The sequence below is a fragment of the Halichoerus grypus genome, chromosome 10 (assembly GCF_964656455.1).
Source record: "Halichoerus grypus chromosome 10, mHalGry1.hap1.1, whole genome shotgun sequence".
NCBI lineage: Eukaryota > Metazoa > Chordata > Mammalia > Carnivora > Phocidae > Halichoerus > Halichoerus grypus.
The window spans coordinates 94685358-94697470 of record NC_135721.1 but is presented as its reverse complement, the minus strand read 5'-3'; the positions used below and the strand labels follow the sequence as shown (position 1 = coordinate 94697470).

At 41.9% G+C, this 12113-nt stretch overlaps 1 protein-coding gene across 1 annotated transcript in view; it reads left to right on the top strand.

The window, feature by feature from the left end:
* CFAP61 (cilia and flagella associated protein 61) overlaps positions 1-12113 on the top strand; it is a 291248-nt gene that overhangs the window by 81738 nt on the left and 197397 nt on the right. Inside the window, exons 11-13 of the mRNA XM_078056863.1 lie at positions 6382-6456; positions 9855-10033; positions 11793-11832. Coding sequence (XP_077912989.1) covers positions 6382-6456; positions 9855-10033; positions 11793-11832 — 294 coding nt within the window. The remainder of the gene's footprint in view (positions 1-6381; positions 6457-9854; positions 10034-11792; positions 11833-12113) is intronic.

The window sequence follows — 12113 nt, the reverse complement described above, 5'->3', positions numbered from 1 at the left end:
CAAGAAATCTTGAAAGGGGTCTTCTAAGCAAAAAGAGAGCCTAAAAGCAACATAGACCAGAAAGGAACACAGACAATATACAGTAACAGTCACCTTACAGGCAATACAATGGCACTAAATTCATATTTTTCAATAGTTACCCTGAATGTGAATGGGTAAATGCCCCAATCAAAAGACATAGGGTATCAGATTGGATTAAAAAACAAGACCCATTGATATACTGTCTGCAAGAGACTCATTTTTGACCCAAGGCACCTTCAGATTGAAAGTAAGGGGGTGGAAGACCATTTACCATACTAATGGACATCAAAAGAGAGCTGGTGTGGCAATCCTTATATCAGACAAATTAGATTTTAAACCAAAGACTGTAATAAGAGATGAGGAAGGACACTATAACATACTTAAAGGGTCTATCCAACAAGAAGATCTAACAATTGTAAATATCTATGCCCCTAACATGGGAGCAGTGAATTATATAAGCCAATTAATAGCAAAAGCAAAGAAACACATTGACAACAATACAATAATAGTGGGGGACTTTAACACCCCCCTCACTGAAACGGACAGATCATCTAAGCAAAAGATCAACAAGGAAATAAAGACTTTAAATGACACACTGGACCAAATGGACTTCACAGATATATTCAGAACATTCCATCCCAAAGCAATGGAATACACATTCTTCTCTAATGCCCATGGAACATTCTCCAGAATAGATCACATCCTAGTCACAAATCAGGTCTCAACCGGTACCAAAAGATTGGGATCATTCCCTGCATATTTTCAGACCACAATGCTTTGAAACTAGAACTCAATCACAAGAGGGAAGTCGGAAAGAACTCAAATACATGGAGGCTAAAGAGCATCCTACTAAAGAATGAATGGGTCAACCAGGAAATTAAAGAAGAATTAAAAAATTCATGGAAACCAATGAAAATGAAAACACAACTATTCAAAATCTTTGGCATGCAGCAAAGGCAGTCCTAAGAGGAAAATATATAGCAATACAAGTCTTTCTCAAGAAACAAGAAAGGTCTCAAATACACAACCTAACCCTACACCTAAAGGAGCTGGAGAAAGAACAGCAAATAAAGCCTAAACCCAGCAGGAGAAGAGAAATAATAAAGATCAGAGCAGAAATCAATGAAATAGAAACCAAAAGAACAGTAGAACAGATCAACGAAACTAGGAGCTGGTTCTTTGAAAGAATTAACAAGATTGATAAACCCCTGGCCAGACTTATCAAAAAGAAAAGAGAAATGACCCAAATCAACAAAATCATGAATGAAAGAGGAGAGAAAACAACGAACACCAAAGAAATACAAACAATTATAAGAACATATTATGAGCAACTCTATGCCAGCAAATTAGATAACCTGGAAGAAATGGATGCATTCCTAGAGATGTATCAACTACCAAAACTGAACCAGGAAGAAATAGAAAACCTGAACAGACCTATAACCACTAAGAAAATTGAAGCAGTCATCAAAAATCTCCCAACAAACAAAAGCCTAGGGCTAGATGGCTTCCCAGGGGAATTCTACCAAACATTTCAAGAAGAATTAATACCTATTCTTCTGAAACTGTTCCAAAAAATAGAAATGGAAGGAAAACTTCCAAACTCGTTTTATGAGGCCACCATTACCTTGATCCCAAAACCAGACAAAGACCCCATCAAAAAGGAGAATTACAGACCAATATCCTTGATGAACATGGATGCAAAAATTCTCACCAAAATACTAGCCAATAGGATCCAACAGTACATTAAAAGAATTATTCACCACGACCAAGTGGGATTTATCCCTGGGCTGCAAGGTTGGTTCAACATCCGCAAATCAATCAACATGATACAATACATTAACAAAAGAAAGACAAGAATCATATGATCCTCTCAATAGATGCAGAAAAAGCATTTGACAAAGTACAGCATCCTTTCTTGATCAAAACTCTTCAGAGTATAGGGATCGAGGGTACATACCTCAATATCATAAAAGCCATCTATGAAAAACCTACAGCGAATATCATTCTCAATGGGGAAAAACTGAGAGCGTTCCCCTTAAGGTCAGGAACACGGCAGGGATGTCACTATCACCACTGCTATTCAACATAGTATTAGAAGTCCTAGCCACAGCAATCAGACAACAAAAAGAAATCAAAGGCATCCAAATTGGCAAAGAAGAAGTCAAACTCTCACTCTTTGCAGATGATATGATACTTTATGTGGAAAACCCAAAAGACTCCACCCCAAAACTGCTAGAACTCATACAGGAATTCAGTCAAGTGGCAGGATATAAAATCAATGCACAGAAATCAGTGGCATTCCTATACACCAACAACAAGACAGAAGAAAGAGAAATTAAGGAGTCGATGCCATTTACAATTGCACCCAAAACCATAAGATACCTGGGAATAAATCTAACCAAAGAGGCAAAGGATCTGTACTCAGAAAACTATAAAATACTCATGAAAGAAATTGAGGAAGACACAAAGAAATGGAAAAACGTTCCATGCTCATGGATTGGAAGAACAAATATTGTGAAGATGTCAATGCTACCTAGAGCAATCTACACATTCAAAGCAATCCCCATCAAAATACCATCCACTTTTTTCAAAGAAATGGAACAAATAATCCTAAAATTTGTATGGAACCAGAAAAGACCCCGCATAGCCAGAGGAATGTTGAAAAAGAAAAGCAAAGCTGGCGGCATCCCAATTCCAGACTTCCAGCTCTACTACAAAGCTGTCATCATCAAGACAGTATGGTACTGGCACAAAAACAGACACATAGATCAATGGAACAGAATAGAGAGCCCAGAAATGGACCCTCAACTCTATGGTCAATTCATCTTTGACAAGGCAGGAAAAAATGTCCAATGGAAAAAAGACAGTCTCTTCAACAAATGGTTTTGGGAGAATTGGACAGCCACATGCAGAAGAATGAAACTGGACCATTTCCTTACACCACACACAAAAATAGACTCCAAATGGTTGAAAGACCTCAATGTGAGACAGGAGTCCATCCAAATCCTAAAGGAGAACACAGGCAGCAACCTCTTCGACCTCAGCCACAGCAACTTCTTCGTAGAAACATCGCCAAAGTCAAGGGAAGCAAGGGCAAAAATGAACTATTGGGACTTCATCAAGATAAAAAGCTTTTGCAAAGCAAAGGAAACAGTCAACAAAACCAAAAGACAACTGACAGAATGGGAGAAGATATTTGCAAATGACATATCAGATAAAGGGCTAGTATCCAAAATCTATAAAGAACACATCAAACTCAACACCAAAAGAACAAAGAATCCAATCAAGAAATGGGCAGAAGACATGAACAGACATTTTTCCAAAGAAGACATCCAAATGGCCAACAGACACATGAAAAAGTGCTCAACATCACTCGGCATCAGGGAAATCCAAATCAAAACCTCAATGAGATACCACCTCACACCAGTCAGAATGGCTAAAATTAACAAGTTAGGAAATGACAGATGTTAGCGGGGATGTGGAGAAAGGGGAACCCTCCTACAGTGTTGGTGGGAATGCAAGCTGGTGCAGCCACTCTGGAAAACAGTGTGGAGGTTCCTCAAAAAGTTGAAAATAGAGCTACCCTACGATCCAGCAATTGCACTACTGGGTATTTACCCCAAAGATACAAATGTAGGGACCCGAAGGGGTATATGCACCCCAATGTTTATAGCAGCAATGTCCACAATAGCCAAACTGTGGAAAGAGCCAAGATGTCCATCGACAGATGAATGGATAAAGAAGAGGTGGTCTATATATACAATGGAATATTATGCAGCCATCAAAAGGAATGAGATCTTGCCATTTGCAACAACGTGGATGCAACTGGAGGGTGTTATGCTGAGCGAAATATGTCAATCAGGGAAAGACATGTATCATATGACCTCACTGATATGAGGAATTCTTAATCTCAGGAAACAAACTGAGGGTTGCTGGGGTGGGGGGTGGTGGGAGGGATGGTGTGGCTGGGTGATAGACATTGGGGAGGTTAGGTGCTATGGTGAGCACTGTGAATTGTGCAAGACTGTTGAATCACAGATCTGTACCTCTGAAACAAATAATGCAATGTATGTTAAGAAAGAAAAAAAGAAGAAGATAGCAGGAGGGGAAGAATGAAGGGGGGAAATCGGAGGGGGAGATGAACCATGAGAGACGATGGACTCTGAAAAACAAACTGAGGGTTCTAGAGGGGAGTGTGGTGGGAGGATCGGTTAGCCTGGTGATGGGTATTAAAGAGGGCACGTTCTGCTTGGAACACTGGGTGTTATGCACAAACAATGAATCATGGAACACTACATCAAAAACTAATGATGTAACGTATGGTGATTAACATAACAATATAGTTTTTAAAAAAGAATATAGATTCTAAGAACACTGTCAACAATGTTGACCCAATTGACACTTGATAAAACTCTACCCCCAAAATGGTAGAATACACATTCTTCTCCTGTGCACGTGGAACATTTACCAACGTATACCATATTCTGGGCCACAAAATAAACTCAATAAAGTTAAAAGGACTTAAGTCATCTAAAGTATGTCTTCTCACAACAAAAGACATTATAAGAAGGTAAAACTCCAGGTTAATAGCTCTCATGAACATCGATGGAAAAATCCTAATAAAAATCTTAGTAATTTGAATCAATATATAAAAAAGATAGTACATCATGACCAAGTAGGGTTTGTTGTGGGAATGCAAGGTTGGTTTAACATAAAAAATCAATCAGGGGCAATTGGGTGGCTCAGTCAGCTAAGCATGATAACTCTTGATCTCAGCTTAGGTCTTGATCTCAGAGTCGTGAGTTTAAGCCTCGCCCTGGGCTCCACGCTAGGCATGGAACCTACTTAAAAATATATATATATCAATGTAATTCACCATATTAACAGGCTAAAAGGTTACCTAATGTTCTCTCAAAATACAGGGAAGGTATTTGAAAATTCAACATTCATTCCTCATTAAAACTCTCAGAAAATTAGGAATCAGAAAGCACTTCTTCAGTGTGTTAGAGGCTATTTTTGAAAACCCTGTACCTAACATCATACTTAATGGTAGAAGACTGAATGGTTTTCCCCCGTGGTCAGGAACAATGCAAGAATGTCTGCTCTCACCTCTTCTATTTAAATTACACTGGAAGTTCAGGCCAGCACAAAAAGATAACAGAAATAAAAGGTATCCAGATTGGAAAGGAAGAATTAAAACTGTCCTTTATTTGCAGATATAACATAATCATCTAGAATCTACAAAAACAGCTACTAGAACTAGTAAATAATTTAGCATGTTGCTAAATATATACAAAAATAATATGCAAAGTTTAATTTTGTTTCTATGTAATAGCAATTAACAACCAGAAATTGAAATAAATACCATTTACGCTAGTACAGATACACAAAATACTAAGAGATAAATCTGACAAAAGATGTTCAAGACTTGTACACTGAAAACCACAAAACATTTCTGAGAGAAATGAAGTAAGACCTAAATAAATGGAGAGATAGCCCATGTTCCTGGTTTCGAAGACTTGACATTGTCAAGGTGTCAATTCTTCCCCAGTTGATCAATGCAATTTTCCCAGTCAAAATTTTCCCAGTCAAAATTTCAGGAGGGATTTTTCTAGAAATTGAAAAACTGATTCCAAAATTCATATGGAAAATGGAAAGGACCTAGATTGGCCCAAACAACTTTGGAACAGAGCAGTTGTTGGACCAACACTACTGATTTCAAGGTTTACTATATAGTTCTTGTCATTCAGCCCCTGTGATAACAATGCCAAGGGAACCAAATAGAAGATCCAGAAATAGACTTAGCCTATAATCTATAGTGACAAAGAGCAGATAATTGTTTGTGTGTGGTAGGCCAAGTGGCACAGGGCAGGAGGGGAGGGGTACCTAGAAACACAGAAGCTTTGGGGAGTGAGGTATATGCTCACTATTTTTATTATGGTGATATTTTTATGGGGGCATACATAGGTTAAAACTTTTCAGAAGGTATATTTCAAATATATACAGTTTACTGTCAGTTATACCTCGATAAAGCAGCTGGAAGAAACTTAGTGCAGCTTTCAGGTTACACAGAAGAATAAGAATAATGAAGTAATAACTATCATCTACAGAGAACTAGGAGGAGCCAGCACTGTGCTAGCATCTCTGTGTCTACCTGTCCTTATTTTATTCTCCTAACAACCTTGTCAGGTAGGTGCTGCTTTTAGCCTCTTTTTTACAGATAAGGCCATGGAGACTCCATGATTTTCCCAAGCCAGTAAGCCGTGGAGCCAGCATCTGAACCCAAGGCAGCTGGTTCTAGAGCTGGGGCTCTGAACCACTGTAGGTGTTGATTAAATGTCTTGCCTTTGTCATCTACAGGGGAGAATCACAGAAGAAGCCACAGCTGAGGAACTTCTGTCAGCAGTCCATAGTGGAAACACTAGTGAGATGGAGGTAGGGTTTGCGTGCCGGCTGATGGGCCCCACGAGGTTCACTGCTCTCCACTCAGTGTTGATGAGCTCTTTCCTCCTCCAGGCTCCCTGCTTCTCTCTACCAGCTCAGAGCTGCCACCTTCTTTAGCACCGACTCCACAAAGCCTCCCTCGATGAAGTCTTTCTCCACTGAGAAATCCTTTATTCGGTATCCCTTGTACAGCTTGGTCCTAGAAGTTATACTGTTACAGATTCAGGCCAAGGGGTGGTAGCATCTTCTGCCAGCAGCCACCCCTGGGGCACTTCTTTATCCTTTGTTGGTTTCCCTTCTCCCTGCCCACACCTTCACATATGGTCCTTTATTGAATCTCCTTGGTCTGCTTCGCTGGAGTGTGCCCTCTGTTTCCTGCTAGAAACCCAAGGATTCAGGTCATTTGGCAGGGCTCTGTGGACCCTGCTCGGGATTTTGGATTTTTCCTAAGGAGCAGAGGAAGGCTTTGAAAGTTTTAAGTGGGAGATTCACATGATCAGACACTCTCATGCCCCAGTGGTGAGCCCAGTTTTGAGCTTTCAGTCGATTCCCCATTGCCTCTTCTGGACTTGTGAGTCAACCTGAGAAGTCTGGAGAGCCCTTGAAGGAACAGGATGTTGGGTCATCTCCACGGAGATCTGGGAGGACCACATTACTGGAACACTAATCCCAGACATCGGAATTCTGAGAGACGGCCAGATTTTGGCACCCCTTTCTTCTCCAGATTCTGAGAAATTAAGAAGCCTACACAGAAGTCAGTAGGGATAAAGGTGCCACTTGATTTTGGCCAAAACTGAACTGGAGAACAAAGCTTGGACGTGTGACAAGTGGATTTCCTAATTCCCCCACTGAATCCAGTGTACACACCTGGCCAGAGGCAGGACTTCACCGTTGGAGCAGGGTCTGCCCTCCTGGGCCGAGTGTGGAGGACAGGAGAACTCATGCAGTCAGGAGCAGGATGTGCTGCTAGGAAGAGAGTGCATCAGGCAGGCGGGGGCCCATTTTCCAAATCTCACTTTAGCACCTGCTGTGGGACCCTACCCATGTCCTTCTGGCACTGCTCATTCCTCAGCACTCGAGGACAGGGACTTCAGGTGCCTGGTCTTTCTCTGGCGCCATGCTGCAGGCAGGTCAGAATCTTTGGGGAGCAACCATCAGACAATGACTGAAGGTAGTTGGAGAATCAACACCCCAGTTCCTTTGTCTCTTAGGTGGGACAGCTCTGAGAGTATTCTCCACAGTCTCCCAGGGATTTCAGTGGGATTGGATGGGACACTCTGCGTTGGTGTCCTTCCCTTCCTTGCCTCCCTTCTCCACTCTCCTTGCAGAATTTCCTAGCATCACTCCCCAAATAAACTTAGCTCAGAGTTTGCTTCTGGGGACACCCACACCAGGACACTGACTCCTCAGGTTCCGGGGAGGAATGAGGCATGGAGCAGAGGGTGAGGCATGCTCTATTTCTAAGAGGTAGCTATACCTGTAGGGACCCAAATCAGAATGTGGATGTGGAGGAGGGGACAGGATGGTCCCTGCTGCATTAGACGTACTGGACCCCCAGAGGGCATCTGGGTCAACAACGTGGATTGATGTCCTATGTTTATCTCCTCTCCCTTCTGGAAAAAAACCACAGAAAAGACAGTAAAGCAATAAGAAGTGGGGGCACAAATCCACAAAGACAACAAGACTAGGAGAGGAGATATTAGAAGGTGAGCCCTTTCAAAATGTTGAGAATGAAGAAAATCGATGGAGGAGTTTACACTGGCTTAGCACAGTGGAGAAAGGAGAAGGTCCAGTACCACTGTGAGGGGAGGCACTAGCAGAAAGCGGGTACCTTCTCCTCCTGTGTCCACAAAAGGCCCAGGGCCTGGGGCTTCTGGAAGGCGGGGCGAGGACTGGGCTGAAATGAGGGGTCTGACAGTCTGCTATGCAGTGTTGGGGACACTAGAGTCCTTGCGGACAGCACCTGGCCTGTCTACTGTACTCAAGTGAAATAACCAGATGACTGTCCTCTGGTTAGATGGGACAGAAGCAGCTCTAAATTCAGGTTCAGCCCGCACTGTGTGAGGCTGTGTAATGGGGAAAAGGCAGAACAGACAAATAAGTGGAACTCTCCATTTCAAATGGAGAAACCTCTGTCCTCTCCTCCCACCATGTTCTCCAAATGCCAGAAGCCAGGTCTTTGTATTAGTTTTTTATCACTATGGTAACAAATTCCCATGAACTTAGTGGCTTAAAACAACATAAATTTATTCTTATACGGTTCTGGAGGTCAGAAACCCAAACCGGTGCTAAGATCCAGGAGCAGGCAGGACTCTGTTCCTTCTGGAAGCTCTAGGGGAGAATCCCTCCCTTTGCTTTTGCTAGCTTCTGGAAGACACTTGCATTCCTTTGGCATGTGGTACCTTCCTCCATCTTCAAAGCTGGTAGCATTGTATCTTCCAGTCTCTTGACTCTGACCCTCCTGCCTCTTTTTTATAAGGGACCCTTCTGATTATATTGGGCCTACCTAGATAATCCCAGATAATGTCCTTGTCTTAAAATCTTCACTTAATGACCTCTGCAGAGTCCCTTTTGCTCTGTAAAATGCACAGGTCCTGGGGATTGGGCCATGTACAGTTTGGGGGGCCACTGTTCTGCCTATCACAGTCTCCAAGAGATTGAGCACATATTCAGAGACATGGGGGTAAATACCAAAGAAATAAGAAAGTTGAAAGGGCTAGCCAATGGGAAGAGGAATTGAAGGGACAGGGGACTCCTGATGTTCTTTATAAGGTTTTAGTGCTGATATTATTTTAATGTTTGATGTATTACTTTGATTTAAAAGAACTCTGAGAAGGATCTCAGAATGAATCGTTTTCCTCTAACTGAGCTATAACACCTTCTTAGACGCCCCTAAAATGAGCCTGGAAGGTCTAACACTAACTTTCCAGGAGGCTCCCGCCCATTGGACCTCCCTGGGCTCCACCTCACCACCAAACCACCCGACAGTCCCAAGACCCAAAAATTCTTGTAGCACAAAATCACAGTGAAAACACTTTGGGAGGCAGAGGTATTTTGCTTATGGAATTGATAGGTATATAGTACTACCACACTCTAACTTCTCCCCAGCGTTGCAGTTGAAATATGGATCCTATGTGAAAGACCAATGGAAACCATTCGTTTTCTGACCTTCACGTAAGGACTTCTTTCAATCCCTTTATAAATCTTGAATATCTCATTAAGAACATCTCATTAAAACTAGGCCTGGCTCAGGACAATTTGTTTCAGGTGAGACTGTCACATCTGTCCTAGAGAGATCGTATAATGTAGAGATGATGCAACCACTAGCCCATTAAATTGCAGAAAATGAATAGGATTCCCGCTTGGTTCCTCCTGTCTCCTTGCTGTAGGACATAGAAAACCTCAGTCAGCAGTCCACTATGGGTGATACAGATGGCTGTGTCAGCTGTTTGAGCTTGGCATCCATTTCGATGCCCGAGGAGACCAGCGACTTCCGCCCCATCTACAAGGGAGCCTCAGCTGCTTTTTGTATTCAGCTCTTTTGTATTGAGGAGAAATACGAAGCAAGGCAAGTACTGGTTGTCTATCATGGTAAGACTTTTCTTACAGCATTGGTGGCCTCACATTTTAATCTTATAGAGCCCTTGGTTTCCAAACCTGGCCTCACATCCTAATCCCGCTTTTTGTTTTTGTTTTGTTTTGTTTTGTTTTGTTTTTTTAAGCATAGATTTCTGGGCCCCAGTCCCAGAGGTTTCAGTCCATAAAATTTGGGCAAGGGCCACAGAACCGGACTGCCCAGGTTTTGGCTCACCTGTGTAACAGTTGGAGATCTGGAAAATCATCACTTATGTAACCACATGCTGCTCTCCTTTCTCTAAAGTTTGCATTTGGGGGGAGCTTTGGATTTAGGTGATTGCTTGTCTGGAGTCTTTTGGTTGCAAGTATAGAAAATCCAACCCAAACTGGCTTTTAAAAAATGGAATAATTGCCTCATATCGCAAAGGATAAGTCCACTGGTGGGATTGATTTTCAATGTGGCTTGATTCAAGATAACCCCATCAAGTTCCAAGTTTCTCTCTCTGCCTCCTGCCTCTGGTTCCCTGCTGCTGGCTCCTTTCTCAGGGGAGTGTCCCTTCTTGGGGCCAAAGAAATGGACAGTGGGCTCAGGCTCTGTACCAGAAGCTAGTGAGGAGGACTTTGAGCCTGGCTTTCTAGCTAAAGCCCCATCGGGCCTGATCAGACTGTGTGCTCATTCCTGAGCTGATGGTTGGGCCAGACCAGGACATGATGACAGCTTAGTCCTTTGCCTCATGCTCCCCCCACCCAAATTTGGGGCTGGAGCCTTACCCATGTGCAATCTGAGTGGGGCTAGTAGGACACCAAACAACAACCCAGGGAAGTTGCTAGAAGGAGGAGGCATGGTGCCAGACAAAGCCTGGGTACCCACCAGACCACTCAGTCACCCCACTTCCTATCCCCATGTGTTCAGTGCTTGCTGCCATCTATAGTCTGGAAGTGGACCTTTGACCTCGATGCCTAGATTCCACATCTCCTTTGGAATTCCCACCAACTCCACCATTTTATTCACAGAACAATCTGGAAGAGGAAAAGATTGGCTCATTTTGATAGACCGGAAGATTCAGAGTATCCTTTAGATGACCAAGAATGCTGCTGGACATTTCCTTCTTAGAGAATGTATTTAAACATGCTCCCAGTCTCTCAATCTCACTTAGAATCATGTTTTACTTGTACTTTTTTCCTCTTAAGTTTTCAATTTCTTGGGAAATCTTTATTTTACTTATATTGTAGACATCTAAAAAGCCTATAAGCCCTTCTAGATTAGTTGTGTATATTTATTTTCCCCTGTGCATTCAGATATGATTGTGCTTAGAATGTGACTTTTGAATTTTCAGACAGAAATTTGATGATCCATTATGGTTTGCCTGTGACTCTACAACCACAGGTGGTCAGAAAATCTTTTGCATGTAAAAGAGAAAAAGATCAGAATTGCTTATAATATACCCACGTCTCTCTGACAGCTCTAACAAAAAAGGGAGGGATTATGTCACAGAATGACTACTGAGCCTCTTTGAATGCACAGGTTGTTAATTGCTATAATAATGTCTTTAGTTATAGAAAAATACTTTATTAATGAAATATGAAGCTTACGACTTTCTGCAACTTGATTAATGTTCAGCTAGACTTGAATTCCGACTAGTGGTCGGCCACCACTGCTTGACAGGAAGAGAGCCATAAATCTCTTTAAATACATACTGACGCTGCATTTGCTTGCAGATCAGTGACAATGCTTACTGTCTTGTTTACAGGTCACTGGACTTTATGAATTTCGTCTTCAGTCTTTTTCCTGTAAGTACATGTTGAATTTTGAGTAATATAATTGGTTTTGTAAGCTAAAAAAGTTGTAGAAAGGTAAAATGCCATATTCACTGTCCAAGCACGTACATCGCTATGAATGTTGAGGTTTGAATTGCTTCCATGTTCTGAAAATAAGGTTGAATGACATATCATGAACTTTTCAAAATATTGTCATTGCTGGTTCTAATAGTTCCCTTTCAATGTCTAATTTCTTTTAAGGATAGCTTTCACGGTGTTTTGTTAGAATCAAATCATTAATAGAATGCTGGTAG